General features: G+C 46.4%; 2 protein-coding genes across 2 annotated transcripts; one reads left to right on the plus strand and one right to left on the minus strand.

Moving 5' to 3' along the window:
• The first annotated feature begins 937 nt into the window (after positions 1–937).
• On the plus strand, positions 938–5,035 carry mepceb (methylphosphate capping enzyme b). The gene is made up of 8 exons (XM_084548607.1): positions 938–1,382; positions 1,594–2,038; positions 2,126–2,397; positions 3,103–3,391; positions 3,471–4,065; positions 4,145–4,354; positions 4,482–4,590; positions 4,705–5,035. Exons 2-8 carry the CDS (start codon positions 1,692–1,694, stop codon positions 4,755–4,757), a joined length of 1,875 nt encoding a protein of 624 aa, XP_084404733.1. The 5' UTR covers positions 938–1,382; positions 1,594–1,691; the 3' UTR covers positions 4,758–5,035.
• Positions 5,036–5,120: 85 nt separating this feature from the next.
• Positions 5,121–9,862, minus strand: LOC311493027 (uncharacterized protein; the record flags this gene model as incomplete). Its single annotated transcript, XM_084551520.1, has 6 exons — positions 5,121–5,389; positions 7,334–7,453; positions 8,850–8,876; positions 9,122–9,163; positions 9,428–9,511; positions 9,827–9,862. 6 exons carry the CDS (start codon positions 9,860–9,862, stop codon positions 5,165–5,167), a joined length of 534 nt encoding a protein of 177 aa, XP_084407646.1. The 3' UTR covers positions 5,121–5,164.
• Positions 9,863–15,257: the final 5,395 nt, after the last annotated feature.

Consider the following 15,257-nt stretch of genomic DNA (forward strand, 5'->3'; position numbering starts at 1 on the left):
CAAACCAGCGCCTCTCAGCCAATCACAGAGCAGAGTCTGAACTGGCTGTAAAGCAGGTGAGTACAGGTACAGACAGGTACAAGCTTCACTGTCTCCAGAAGAGCATGAAGATGATTGGTTGATTGATTGGTTGGTTGGTTGGTTGATTGATTGATTGATTGATTGATTGATTGATTGATTGATTGGTTGATTGATTGATTGATTGATTGATTGATTGGTTGGTTGGTTGGTTGATTGATTGATTGATTGATTGATTGATTGATTGGTTGATTACTAGATGGTTTTAATATGTGACCAGTAACAGCAGTAACAACATCATTAGGGTTCCTTCAGCCCTCAGTTTGACCTCTCAGGTAAACATCATGTCTCAACTAGTTTCTAGTCTGTAAATATTAATGTCTGTAAATATAATAAGATCATATCTTTAGTTCTAATTAAACGTAACCCTCTCAGCTCTGTAGGGTTCTCTGGTACAGGTAGTTGGAGAACTTCAGCAGACATGGAGTTTCCTGCAGAACCTAATCAGGGTAAAAAAAAAAAAAAAAAAGTGCGAGTGTAACATGAGTGAGAAGCTAAAAGACGCCAAACTGAAACGTTTCTTGTTAAAACTTAATTGGACTCGTTAACGGAGTGACTCCGCACTTGTAGCCACGGAACTAAACCGTTATTTTTTACCGTTAAGCGGTTTATTTTCAGCGGGGGTCGTATTTTCAGTCAGGCACAGCTCCGGGTACCTCTCCTCTAGGGCCTCCCTCCTTCCCGCCCTGCCACGACCAATCACACGACTGCTCAACCAGTCTCAGGCTTTTGATTGGTCGCAGTCAAGGAGAGGCCGGAGCTTATCTCACACACGATTGGTCAGCGCCGGAGTCACTCACGTGGCGCCGTTGCCTGCGTATAAAAGCTCGGCCTCGGGTTACAGAGCACGGAGGGGGAAGCTAGCAGTTAGCATTTAGTTTTCACTAATATTAATCAACTGTTTCAGGGGAAGTCGAGAATTATCGTCCCGCGCGCACACACGCAGACACACGCACGACGCGGGCTCGTTCCTCATGCCCTGAGCGGACTTCCGGTGGTGTTTTGGAAGTTGTTTTTCTTCAGAAGGGTGTGTGTGTGTGTGTGTGTGTGTGTGTGTGTGTGTGTGTGTGTGTGTGTGTGTGTGTGTGTGTTAGCTCCATGCTAGATACTTCCTGTGTGTTAGCGGCATGAGGCTAGCTGTAGGAGCTAACTGTTTACCTGTTTGTGTCTAGAAGTCTGTTTGATTTATTCATGTTGACACTCCGGGATTGGTGGAGTGAGCGGTGGGGGCGGGGTTAGGGTATGGTGGGGGCGGAGTTAGCCACGACACAGACAGACAGAGCGGTGGAGGACAGCAGGACACAGTGAGTATGATCGATCAGAGTGATTGATTAGTTTTGTCTGAACTCTGCAGAAACAGGAAACAGGAAACCAAGAGTTTCTTCTTCACTGGTTTTATTGGATGTTGTTGAAACCAGCTGCTGAATAATCAGTTTCATTAATTATTTACTCCTCCAGTGTTTCATCGATGAGTGGAACGGTTGAATCTCATTGGCTGTGTCCTCTCCCCTGTAGCTGGCTGTGATTAGCTGATCGTTCCCTGTAGCTGGCTGTGATTGGCTGATCGTTCCCTGTAGCTGGCTGTGATTGGCTGATCGTGCCCCAGGTGGACTATGATCAGGATGTCCCTGGATAAAGACGGCGTCCTCCCTCATGAGGTGCCCGTCCAACTCAGCCCTGTGTTCCCCTCTGCCATCAGCCTATCAGAGCAGGCGCCGCTGGCCAAGACACGCCCCCTCAAACGCACCCAGCCCCCCCTCCACGCCCCCCCTCCTCCCACACAGCAGATCACTAAGAGGCGTTACTCCGTGGGGGTCGGTTTTAAGGGGCCGGCCAAGCGTCGGCGCGGCGTCAACAGCGACAGCCAATCAGAGCCCGTGCTGCCCAGCCACTTCCTGTTGGGGGGGGACATCTTCGACCCTCTGAACCTGAACTCGCTGTTGGACGAGGAAGTGAACAGGTGAGACGTGTCTCCAGGTGGAGACAGACAGGAAACACCTGAAGTATCTGTGTGTGTTTGTGTTTGACCTGTGACCTCTAACCTCAGGGCGACCAATCAGGAAACACCAAAGTGCTCGCCCCTGCCGTCTCGGGGCGGAGACCCCGTAGAGATCCTGGTTCCTCGTGACATCACCGATCCACTAAACCTGAAAGGAGGAGGGGGACAGGGAGGAGGGGGAGTCCTGCTGTCCCCCCTGAAGTCCAGGAAGAGACACCGGACCAGACACCATGGAGGAGGAGGAGGAGGAGGAGGAGCAGGAGCAGGAGAGAAGGAGGTGATGCCAGCTCGACTGTTTCCTCCCACAGCTGGACTGACAGGTGAGTCTGGTACACCTGGAGATCTAGTGGTCACAGCAGGAACCTCAGACGTTATGTACCCCCCCTCCATAGTACCCCCCTCCATAGTACCCCCCCCCCCCCATCCACCCTCTGATCACATGTTTCTCTGTTGACCACAGAGAAACATGTGATCAGTTTAATAACCTGTTAACTCATAATAATATCTGTTAATAACTGTTAATAAACAATAATAACCAGCTGGTTGTCAGTAGTAATGTTGATGATGTAATAATGTGTTTATAAGAGCTAATAAGACACGCGTAATGTGTTAATACTGTTTTTTAACATGTGAATGTGTTAATAACAAGCTAATAACGTGTTAATAACATGTTAATAACAAGCTAATAACGCGTTACTAAGATGCTAATAACAAGCTAATAACGCGTTAATAAGATGTTAATAACAAGCTAATAATGTGTTAATAACATGTTAATAACATGCTAGTAACGTGCCAATAAGATGCTAATAACAAGCCAACAACGTGTTAATAAGAGCTAATAAGACCTGCATAATGTGTTAATACTGTAATAATAACTAGCTAATAAAGTGTTAATATCATGCTAATAACAAGCTAAAACGTGCTAATAACAAGCTAATACCATGCTAATAACAAGCTAATAACATGCTAATTACATGCTAATAACATGCTAATTTGCAGCATTCATGTTATTTCCTTGGGTGCAGTTCCTCTGTTGACCACAGGGGGCAGCGTTCCTGCATCTCCTCTCCCCTGTGAACTCAACACAGCCATCACCTGTCGAGATGACCTGGCCCCGCCCCCTATCCTCCCCAGAAGGCACACACACCCTCCGCCAGGCCCCGCCCACAGGCCTGGCAGCCAAGGCGATGGTCGCCATCGGAGACGGCGGCGCACTACCTCGACGAGGTCAGCGGATGTAGCAGTCGCCATGACAACCACAGCCCTGCCAACCAAATTCCAGACGCCGCTGGTGGGAGGGGCTAAAGCCGGCAGGTGGGTGTTTCACCTGAAGTTAAACTCTGTATCCTGACTGGATGGCCAGGTCACATGACTTCTGTACCTCCTCCCTCAGGTGTGGAGGACCTCAGACCAGCTCTGCTTGGCCACCACAGAAGAAGAAGAAGGACAAACGCCGCTACCAGTATGGCAACCACAGCCGTTACTATGGCTACCACGGGTTCTACGGCGACCGGTGGGAGGGGCGGGTCGGGGTGGAAGAGGACGCACGGCTCCACCTCCTGGAAGCTGATTGGTTCAGAGACAAGACTGTGCTTGACGTGGGCTGTGGCGCTGGTCACATGACACTGGCCGTCGCACGCAGGTTTAACCCCGCCCACATCCTGGGGGTGGAGCTAGACAAGGGACTGGTCCATGCCGCCAAGCAGAACATCAGACACTTCCTGTCACATGACCTGGTAGTGGAGGAGAGGAGGGGGAGGGGAGGAGCGCTAGCCCCGCCTCCTTTACCACAGGGACAGAGGGAGGAGGGGGGAGGAGGAGAGGAGGAGGACGAGGAGGTGATGGAGGAGGTCCAGCAGGCTGTCTCTCTCCTCTCCTTCCCCCTGTCCTTCAGGGTGAGTCGAGGTCCTCTCTCTGCTCCTCCCCTCCTCCTCCTCCCCACCTCCTCTTCCTCCTCCAGGTTCCCTAACAACGTCACCTTCATCCAGGTGAGTCTCCTCCTCCTCCTCCTTTTGTGGCTGGAAGCACTTGTCGCCAAGGTAACCTCAGCTGTGACTCCTCCCACAGGGCGACTACGTGTCAGAAGAGGCGTGGCCTGGGCGGGGTCAGTATGACGTCATCATGTGTCTGGGCGTGGCCATGTGGGTTCAGCTGCAGTCAGGTGACGGGGGCGTGGTCAGACTGTTCAGACGAGCCTATGAGAGCCTGTCGCCGGGCGGATTATTGATCCTGGAGCCTCAGCTGTGGAGCAGCTACGGCCGCAGGAAGAGGGCCTCGGTAACCAGCGGTTATACGCTTATATGGTTATATGTTTATATGTCTATATGGTTATACGCTTATATGTTTATATATTTATATATTCATATATTCATAACTAAGCTCTAACGTGTGATCTCTGCTGCAGGAGGACACCTATCATCACTTCAGGACTCTGAAGCTCAGACCTGAACTCTTCACCTCCTACCTGACTGACAGCATCGGCTTCAGCTCCTACAGACTCCTCAGACACTCAGGTAGGAGGTCACATGGTCCCACATGCTCATCACTGATTGGTCCTGCTCTCTAGTCACATGACTGACAGCGTCCCTGCAGTCACCTGACTCAACCAGCTGTGTGTGTGTTTCCAGGTAACCAGCGGCCCATCTACCTGTTCCACAAAGGCCCCGCCCACAGGAAGTGAGCTCACCCAGACAGGATGGGACACTCGTTTCCATGGAGATGGAGAGGTTGGAGCTGATTGGCTGAACAGTGGAGTCTGGACTGGATCTGACTGGATGAGACACTCGGGCCGAAGCAAAGGATTGTGGGTGATGGTGATGTTTCTGTGATGTCACAGATACTGATCAAAGACAGAGCAGCTCTGAACATCATGTGACTCATCTCTGCTCCCTGATTGGACGCTGTCTGCAGACAGGAAGTGACACGTCATCTTTTCACAATAAAGAGACTTTATCAGCTGCTGCTTCACTGTTCGCTGATGTTCAGTCTGTCCACACACACACACATTAACACACACACACACACACACACACACAGAGTACATGTTTATTTCATACGTGTTTATTGCATCATACATGATGACAGACTCTACAGCTGCAGCTCCAGCCCTGCCTCGTTTCCATGGTAACCGTGTCCCAGTAGGTCAAAGGTCAGCCCGTCTGCTCCCTCCCTGCTGTCGTCTGACAGTTGAGCAACTCTTCCTTCTCTGGCCCCGCCTTCTTCTTCTTCGGCCCCGCCCACTTCTGCACGCGGGCTCGACTCACTGTGTCCATGTCGAAGACTCAGGTGGTGGTGGTACATCAACAGGAGAGTCTGAGAGGGGCGGAGTCATAACAGAAAAGGGGAGGGGTCATATTTAGAGGGGCGGGGTTAGATTACATCATATTACAGTGGTAGGTGTTAGGAGGGGCGGGGTTAAAGCAGGGGACATCTGGACAGGTGAACTGTGTGTTTCATAGTAGGCGCGTTCGACTTGATGCAGATCTGTCTGAGTCTGACTTGACGTGATGCATGCTGGGTAGAACAAGTTCATTTTAACCAATCATATTTGAGATCTATGAGCAGAACAACCCAGCATGCATCACGTCAAGTCAGACTCAGACAGATCTGCATCAAGTCGAACGCGCCTAGTGTCTCCTCCTCCTGCTGCTCCTGCTGCTCCTCCTCCTCCTCCCTCTTCTCCTGCTCCTCCTCCTCCTCCTCCCATTGGTCAAACTGAGTCTAGAACTGGATCCAGGTTCTGATGATCCATCAACTGTTCTCTGCTCTACTCCACCAGTTACTAACAACATTTAAATCTAGATGCTAACTCCTCACAGAGCTAACATAGCTAACGTAGCTAGCTAATCACAATCTCACTAAAGTTTATCCAGGCCCCGCCCACTAACAGAGAGGGGCGGGGCTTATGACCTATGCTGCGGCCAGCTACACTAGGCGCGTTCGACTTGTCTGCGCCTGTCTGAGTCTGACTTGCTTACGTCAGCGTGATCTTACGCCGACTGTAGGGGTGGAGCATAAAACGGCTGCAGACAAGTCGGACACGGTCAACTTCGTGTAAACAATGGCGGATCTCGCGGCGTTTGCATTCGTTGTTGCCAACGAAATAGAAGCTTTGGAGTTACCGGAATTTATACCCGTGTTACAACAAGCATGCTGTATGCAAAGGATTGTGAATAGCAGCTACTGAATAAGGATTAAGTAACATAGTGCTTTGGTCTCCAATCTTGGCGAAAATGAACTGTTGATTAGGCTACTTATTTGAATATTTACTTTTACACCCAAAGTCGTTTAGCACCTGTAACTCAACCATGAAACGAATTCACAGAAAGATATTGAGATGGAGATTAAATGCCATTTGTTTTCATTTTTGGACAGACAGGTGTGAAGAAGAACCCCAAAAATCTACTTACCCACTAAACCAATTTAGGATGATAGTGAAGAAGCAGTACTATGATATCAGTAAGGTATAATGGACGACTCGCCATTCGGTTCTACAAATTTAATGCACGCGTTCTAGATGGTAAAACGACCCGACGCGAAACCTTAGAATTTAACCAGCGTGATTCAGTCTCGAACCCGCGAAACAGCAGCACCTCAGATCAGGAGGCGAGCGTGCTGACAGTTGAGCCAATAGCCCAGGCTATTCAACCTCGTGATGCGTTTATTTTCCGATAGTCTAATGGAGTGAAGTCCATTATCCCGCTTATTCTACTGTTACCAACATGTTAAAAATGCATTTTTACTGTTTAATGGAAGAAATGAACTCTGCATTGAACTGCAGTCAGATGTACAACGTTTTCAGTAGGCCAGCCTACCATTGTTGCAGAAATCACATATAAGAAGGTATCCCTTCCATTTCTGTTCATTTTCTCATATTCCATAAGGATAAGGAAGCGAGAAACGTCAAAATCGTCATGAGGAGATTCCTCCCAAACTGCCCAATCACGTCTTTGATCTGACGTCATGAGGGCGGGTTTCCGGTCGTGCAGTTCGTGGAGAGCAACTGCAAGATCTGTCTGCAGGCGAAGACTCCCGCGATATTTTAAGGTCATGTGACATGGTGACGTAGTGGTAAGTCCCTCCCCGTCTGACACAAGTCGGACAGAATTTCTAACCAGCATGCATTGCGTCCATCCCAGCATGCATTGCGTTCATCCCAGAATGCATCACGTCAAGTCAGACTCAGACAGATCTGCATCAAGTCGAACGCGCCTACTCTAAATGTGTGATGTCATGATGATGTCATGATGATGTCACCCTGTGTCGTCCCTCCACGCTGTCCTCTCCCGTCTCTCTGTCGTCTTCTCGCTCGCCCGCTCTCTCTCCCAGTGAGGTCAGTTCATGGAGCCTCAGATCAGAGCTGCTGTTGCTAGGAGACTAACACACACACACACATTAACACACATTAGGCGCGTTCGACTTGATGCAGATCTGTCTGAGTCTGACTTGACGTGATGCATGCTGGGATGGACGCAATGCATGCTGGGATGGACGCAATGCATGCTGGTTAGAAATCCTGTCCGACTTGTGTCAGCCGGGGAGGGACTTACCACTACGTCACCATGTCACATGACCTTAAAATATCGCGGGAGTCTTCGCCTGCAGACAGATCTTGCAGTTGCTCTCCAACGAACTGCACGACCGGAAACCCGCCCTCATGACGTCAGATCAAAGACGTGATTGGGCAGTTTGGGAGGAATCTCCTCATGACGATTTTGACGTTTCTCGCTTCCTTATCCTTATGGAATATGAGAAAATGAACAGAAATGGAAGGGATACCTTCTTATATGTGATTTCTGCAACAATGGTAGGCTGGCCTACTGAAAACGTTGTACATCTGACTGCAGTTCAATGCAGTGTTCATTTCTTCCATTAAACAGTAAAAATTCATTTTTTAACATGTTGGTAACAGTAGAATAAGCGGGATAATGGACTTCACTCCATTAGACTATCCGAAAATAAAACTATCCTGGGCTATTGGCTCAACTGTCAGCACGCTCGCCTCCCGATCCGAGGCGCTGCTGGTTCGAGTCCGGGCGTGTGCAGAGCTGAATCACGCAGGTTACATTCTAAGGCTGCGCGTTGGGCCGTTTTACCATCTAGAACGCGTGCATTCAATTTGTAGAAGTGTCGTCCATTATCCTTTACTTATATCGTAGTACTGCTTCTTCAGTATCATCCTAAATTGGTTTAGTGGGTAACACGTCAGTCTGGCGATCGGCCGTCCGTAGTTCAAGTCTTGTTAACGGTTAGTAGATTTTTGGGGTTCTTCTTCACACCTGTCTGTCCAAAAATGAAAACAAATGGCATTTAATCTCCATCTCAATATCTTTCTGTGAATTCGTTTCATGGTTGAGTTACAGGTGCTAAACGACTTTGGGTGTAAAAGTAAATATTCAAATAAGTAGCCTAATCAACAGTTCATTTTCGCCAAGATTGGAGACCAAAGCACTATGCTACTTAATCCTTATTCAGTAGCTGCTATTCACAATTCTTTGCATACAGCATGCTTGTTGTAACACGGGTATAAATTCCGGTAACTCCAAAGCTTCTATTTCGTCGGCAACAACGAATGCAAACGCCGCGAGATCCGCCATTGTTTACACGAAGTTGACCGTGTCCGACTTGTCTGCAGCCGTTTTATGCTCCACCCCTACAGTCGGCGTAAGATCACGCTGACGTAAGCAAGTCAGACTCAGACAGGCGCAGACAAGTCGAACGCGCCTAGTAACTGTCGTTTGAATCATGAAACTTTATTTAAATGACAGCTCACCTCCTGAGACTCCACCTGCTCCACGGCCTGCAGGAAGTGACATCACAGACACATTATGACATCACAGTCAATAGGCGCGTTCGACTTGATGCAGATCTGTCTGGGTCTGACTTGACGTGATGCATGCTGGGTTGTTATGCTCATAGATCTCGAATATGATTGGTTAAAATGAACTTGTTCTACCCAGCATGCATCACGTCAAGTCAGACTCAGACAGATCTGCATCAAGTCCAACGCGCCTCTTGACATGTTTGTGAGTGTGTGTGTGTTACCGTGTTCTCCAGGTTCTCCGGTTCTCTCAGTGGTTGAAGACCCTGTAAATATCAGCCAATCACAGTCAGAGCTTCAACAACACAGCTGATTGGTCACATGGTGCTATGATGTCACTTCCTGTCTGGTCTAGGCTGGGTGTCCACTAGAGGCTGCTCAACTAAAGAGGAAGGCGTCCAATAAGGAACCAGGAAATCATCTGGATGGAGGCTTATGGGTAATGTAGTCGCTTGGTTCAGAGCTGGACGCCAGCACCAGACTCCATTCATGTTTTCATCAAATTAAGGATTAAATTTAAGTTAGCTGACCTTTGACCTCTGACTGGACTCTGATGATGAGGATGAAGACGAGGAGGAGGGCTGCTGCTGAGGGACAGCAGGGGTGGCGGAGAGCTGGAGATAAATGATAAACAACAACAATAATTAACAATGACAGTAAATAACAACAATAAACATCAACAACAATAAACAGCAGACGATCCGTTTATCAGTTCTGGATCAGTTCTGGTTCCGATCATCAGTTCTGGTTCAGTTCTGTATCAGTTCTGGATCAGTTCTGGTTCTGACTCACAGCTGTTTGGTCCAGCAGACCCTGAAGGAGTTGACGGCCTCCATGTTGTCCTGGTGACTGTTTACCAAACAAACACATTGATCAGTCACAGGTGAGAGCACCAAGGTGATCAGGTGACCAATAGGAAGCGTTCTTACAGGAGCAGCCTGGTTCTGGTCCAGCAGAGCCACCATCATCACTAATGTCCACATCCTGGACGAACTCAGCTGATCTGGTCCAGACGCTGCTGGAGCTTCTGTTTTATTGGGTTGGACAGGAAGTGTCCTCTGTCATCATGGCGGCCTCGGCCATGCCCCCTCCCGCCCCCCCGCCCATCAACCAAAACAACAACAACAACAGCTGATCTACAGCAGCAGTGTGTGTGTGAGGAGCTCAGAGTGTTTTTAGGTCTAAGGCTGGAGTGAGGTTAGAAAATGATTGATATCAGTCAAGACCAACGGGGGGACGTCCTGCAGAGAGACAGAGCTGCTGATGTTGTTTATGGTGTTGAACGTAGCAGCAGGTCAGTGTCACACCTGGAGATTCTAAAGACCTGGTCCAGAAGTGGTTCTGTGGTGAAGAAGAAGAAGAAGAACCAGACCTGAACCAGGTGAGGCTGCCACAGGTAGATTGGACCCTGAAGTCACATGACGTGTTTACATCCTGGTGTTTGTCTGAGTGAAGCAACTCCTCCATCTGACAGGAAACACATTTCACAAGACCTCAGTTGGAGAAAATGGGAGATCTTATTTATGGTTATGGTAAGGAAAGATTTGGTGTGGTTGAGAAACAGAAGAAGCAAGAGGGACAGGTGGTTAGATCGAGGCGTCAGCAAGAGATCGATAGGCTCGTACAGGAGAGGAGACTCCTTAAGAAGCAGTGGAGGAAAGCTACAGCTGAAGAGAAGGAAGGTATTGATTGTTTACAGGCAGATGTTAGGAAGCGATTGGCAGCATTAAGAAGGGCGGAGAACATTAGGAAAAATAGGAAAAGGAAAGAGTGGGCTAGATTAGCATTTTATAAGGACCCATTTAGGTTTGTGAAGTCGCTATTTAGCAAGGAAAAGAATGGTAGCCTCACGGTACCAAAAGAGAGGCTTGAGGAGTACTTGGAGGAGGTGGATAAAGATACGGACAGGTTTAGAAAGTTGGCACTACCCTCTGATATTCCACCTATTGGTGAAATTGTTAGCCAGTGTGATGATAGCCCACTAAAGTGGAAGGAGGTTCAAGAAGTGGTAAGACGTGCAAGAGCCTCTTCAGCCCTGGGACCTAATGGGGTCCCCTACCGGCTGTATAAGAGTGCACCAGATGTGCTGAGGTTCCTGTGGAAATTGATGAAAGTGGTATGGAAGAAACAGGTTATTCCCAAGGCATGGCGCAGGGCAGGGGGGTTTTTCATTCCCAAAGAGAGGGACTCATTGGAAATAATCACCATGGCAACAGCTCTGGTGTTCTTCTGCCGTTAGTTTGCTCAATTAGTAAAAAATAAACTGAATTTTTATTCCAACAGACATCAAATAAAAACTTTAACTTATGTAATTTTCAGACTCTGCTGGCATTACAGTAATCCTCAAAGGTCAGTGTTAAACCAGGAACTAGAGAGGAACACTGTCCTCCAGTGATGTTCATGGGGACCTTCTGACTTCAAAAGTGTGTCTCAGCTGTGTTGAGGACAAAAAGAAGTCCCATCAGCATATCAACCACAGATGGGACATCCTTCAGATCACATGTGATCACTTCTTTTTCATGTAACACTGAAACATGATGTCTTCTCCTTCTTTCACAATCACAATGTCTGTCCCTTTTGTGAATGTGTCCTTTTGTGTTGTAGTCAAGACCACCTGACCCGAGACCGAGTCAAGACCAAGACCAGAGCATACCAAGACAAGACCAAGACTTTGAGGGGGCGAGACCAAGTCTAAACAGAAGCATTAGTCTACTTGTCATATTGAAAACTAAATTTATTTCAAACTGTTGGTAAGGCCAACTGGCCAATCTTCAAACACACTTCACCCTGGCCCCGTCAAAAAACAAACAAAAAGAAAATCTCCAAGCTAAGTTCATAACTTGAGAGCCCTGGGTATAACTAAGTTTTTAGATGGTTATACACACACATAGGCCTATACATTGGTGGAACAATTTTAATTATCTTTATGTTATAACCGAAAACCAAAAATGAGGAAACCAAGGCAGAAAACCGAAAAACAAAACACAGAAAGAAATTGTCTTGCAAACGAAATCCCACATCTTCTATCCCCCCCCCCAAATGACTGAATGACTGTTTTGCACACTGTTTTGCACACCCATGCTGCTACGACAGAACTGTCCTGCACTACAATGCCATTATGCCTCTAAGACCATACTGTCTTTGCACTACAATGCCATCTACTGCACAAACTTGTTCAAATGTCTATTTATTGTATTTATCTTTTTTAGCTATCTTTTTTTAGTTATGTTTAATTCTAGGTTACTTTTTTAACTACATGTCTTGTCTTCACCGTGGGATGGAGGGGAACGTAATTTCGGTTGCTTTGTATGTCTGGAACATGTGAAGAATCGACAATAAAGCTGACTTTGACTTTGACTTTGACTTTAAAACAGAGAACAGCTGATCATCTAAGGCAGGGATTCCCAAAGTGTGGTGGGGGTGTGCAAGCTGAAAAATGTAATGGTGGAGATGAAATTATCTTCTTCTACGTACTGTATATGTGCACCTAGCTGAGCCACCTGCGCTGCTCTTGAAAATACTCAGATGGATTTATTTTTTATCTGTTCCTGAGCTTATGCTCTTTGTTATTCATGTTGTGGGTCATGTGTAACTTTAATGCAATTTCATTCAAATAACTGGCGTTCTAATTGTGGAGTGGGGCGTGCTCAGAGGGATTTTACTTTTCTGTGCTGCATCCCTCTCATATTCATAGCGATCTCGATGTTTGGATTTCAGGTGATAAAGTAAACCCGACGTGGAGAAATTCTTCTGCTTTAAATGTCAGCACTACACATTTTGCAAATAGCTATCTGTGAGTCTTTCTCAGATATATTGAATAGCCCACACCACAGACACGTTGGCCCTTCCAGGCTAGCCCGTGCTGGCCGTGGTTTAATTTGCTCGCGTCATTACAAAAATCACATGGTCTCAACTGGTCTTGGCAAATAATCCCAGCACGACCGAGACCGAGACAAGACCAAAACCTTGAAAATGTGGTCTCGAGACCAACACCGTTCTCAAGTACTACAACAATAGTGTCCTCATTGTCAGAAGACTATATTGAAGTCTTCAGTTTACAGAAAGAAGGGAATTTAATTTCAGTTTCACGTTTGACCATTGTAGTGAAGAAATCAAAAAATGCAAAATATAGTCTTGAAAAGGTATGAGATCCTCCTTGAGAGAAAAAGAAAGACCCAGCAGAAAAACAGTCCTCTGCTTTAGTCTGGAGCTCTGATTAAGAAGTGGACAGGTAAAAAAAAGAGTTCAGTTTAGTGATGAAATTATTTTACAATTTGATCATGATCATCAAACACTAAGCTCCCACCTCCACAGGTCAAAGGTTAACCCTGAACTTCCTCTAACGGCCACTAGAGGCTCCACCAATCCAGACCTCCTTGTTATAATCATTATTTTCAGTGTTTCCTGTTTTATTTTGAAAAGCTCTTTGTCCTGTGTCTGTCTATTGTCCTTCCTGTCTTGCCTCGTGGTTTGTCTATGTCCTCTGTCCTCATGGTCCACCTGTCTCTGTGTTGTAGTTTGAACTGACCTTGACTTGTTCATTGTTCACAGCTTCTCCTTCATGATGAATGTTTCTAAAAGTCTCCTCTTTAAATCAGATCAAGACCTGAAGTCCTGCAGTACTAAAGTCCAGGTTCAGGATCAGGATTAGGTTCAGGATCAGGATTAGGTCCAGGCTAATTTATGGAACTCAGAACCTTCAGCATGAAACCTCCAGAACAAGAACAGCTCCTTTAAGGGTACGTTCACACTAAGCGTCTTTTTTGCAGCTGCCGGCGTCTGTTTTACATTATAACCCTATGGAGTAGACCGTTTTTTCAAAAAAGTTGCCGGCTTCTTTTAAAACGCGACTGCAACCGTCTTTTTTCTGCAGCTCGAAGTTGAGAAATGTTCAACTTCTAGCGGAAAAACGCCATACGTCATGCTGTCTTTTTTTACAGCTGACCAATCACAAGCCTTTTAATGAGACCTGTGGTTACCCATGACAACGAGAAAAAATGGAGACGGTGCCGGTCGAACATAACCTTATAGCGCTAATGTAACATTATTTTAAATGGATTATTGTGATAACCTGTGTCCATTGATTTAGCGGGTTTATCAGCTAGCATTATAATGTAACATTATAGCTGTTAACACATGATAGCTGATAGCTGTTAATGATGGTATGTGCCATACTGCCCTCTTTCCCGTATTATGTCATCTACCCATATACGTTTAGGAGGATAAACGTTTTCCTCCTCGTCAAACAAAGCAATAGCTAACGCCAATTTTCTCTTCCGCGACATTTTGTATCCGTTGTACTTTGTATCCACTTTGTATCCGCGACGTAACGTTGCTTTAAATCGCAAAAGACGCTTCCGGCAAAAAAAGACGCTTCCGGCTGCTTTTTGGAAAAACGCTGGCAGATTTTTTTTTTTAAGTGAAAAAAACGGTCTGCACAACTTCTTTTGTCAAAAAAAGACGCTACGTGTGAACGTACCCTAAGAGGAACAAACCTTGAACATGAGCAGCTCCTATGGATGATCATCAGCTGGAGGCCGAGTACAGACAGAAAGGTCCAGGTCCAGGTTCAGTTTCAGGATCAGGTCCAGCTTCAGGTTCTCATCCAGGTCCAAATAGAGGTCCAGGTCCAGGTTACTCTTGTTCATTGCAATGCCTGTGAAAGCCTCCAAGAATCTGATGTGTTGTTCTTTGGTTCCAGTGTCTATTTGAGCAGCAGTAAGCTAGCCACTGCTAGCATGCTAATCCTAGCCATGGCTAGCATGCTAATGGACCCTTTATCCGTTGGAGCAAAAGATTAGAACCAGAAGATGTGAACATCATCCTTCCGTGTATCTGAGTCTGACGTTAAGGTTGTTGAGTGTAGTCCAGGTCCAGGTTCAGGTCCAGGTCCAGGGATGGTTGGTAAACCTGATCCTTTAATACCTGCTGCTCATTTAATGCTGATTTCCTCAGAGGATCCAGCAGCAGCTCCACAGACCATAATATGTCCTCAGCCTCCAAACCTGTTATTTAATATTTATTGTGGTCCATCAGTTTTACCTGGTACCAGGTTTAGAAACATCTGTAGTTCATAAATAAACTCGGTGTTTACACTAATTTATTATCCATGGTGTGTGGCTGCATCCACAGAATCAGCTTTAATCGCCAAGTATGTACACATACAAGGAATTTGACTCCGGTAACTTTTCTCTCTAGTAAAGTACAGCTTAAATAGGTGAAATAAGAATAGAATAAAATAAAATAAAACACAATAAAATAAAATAAATCTCACTCTGTACATATAAAATATAGGATATAAAATATAGGATAGTATATACACCAAACCGGGGTTATTATACAGTGAGTATATACAGTGCA

The sequence above is a fragment of the Chelon labrosus genome, assembly GCF_963514085.1.
Source record: "Chelon labrosus genome assembly, chromosome: 1".
Taxonomy (NCBI): Eukaryota; Metazoa; Chordata; class Actinopteri; order Mugiliformes; family Mugilidae; genus Chelon; species Chelon labrosus.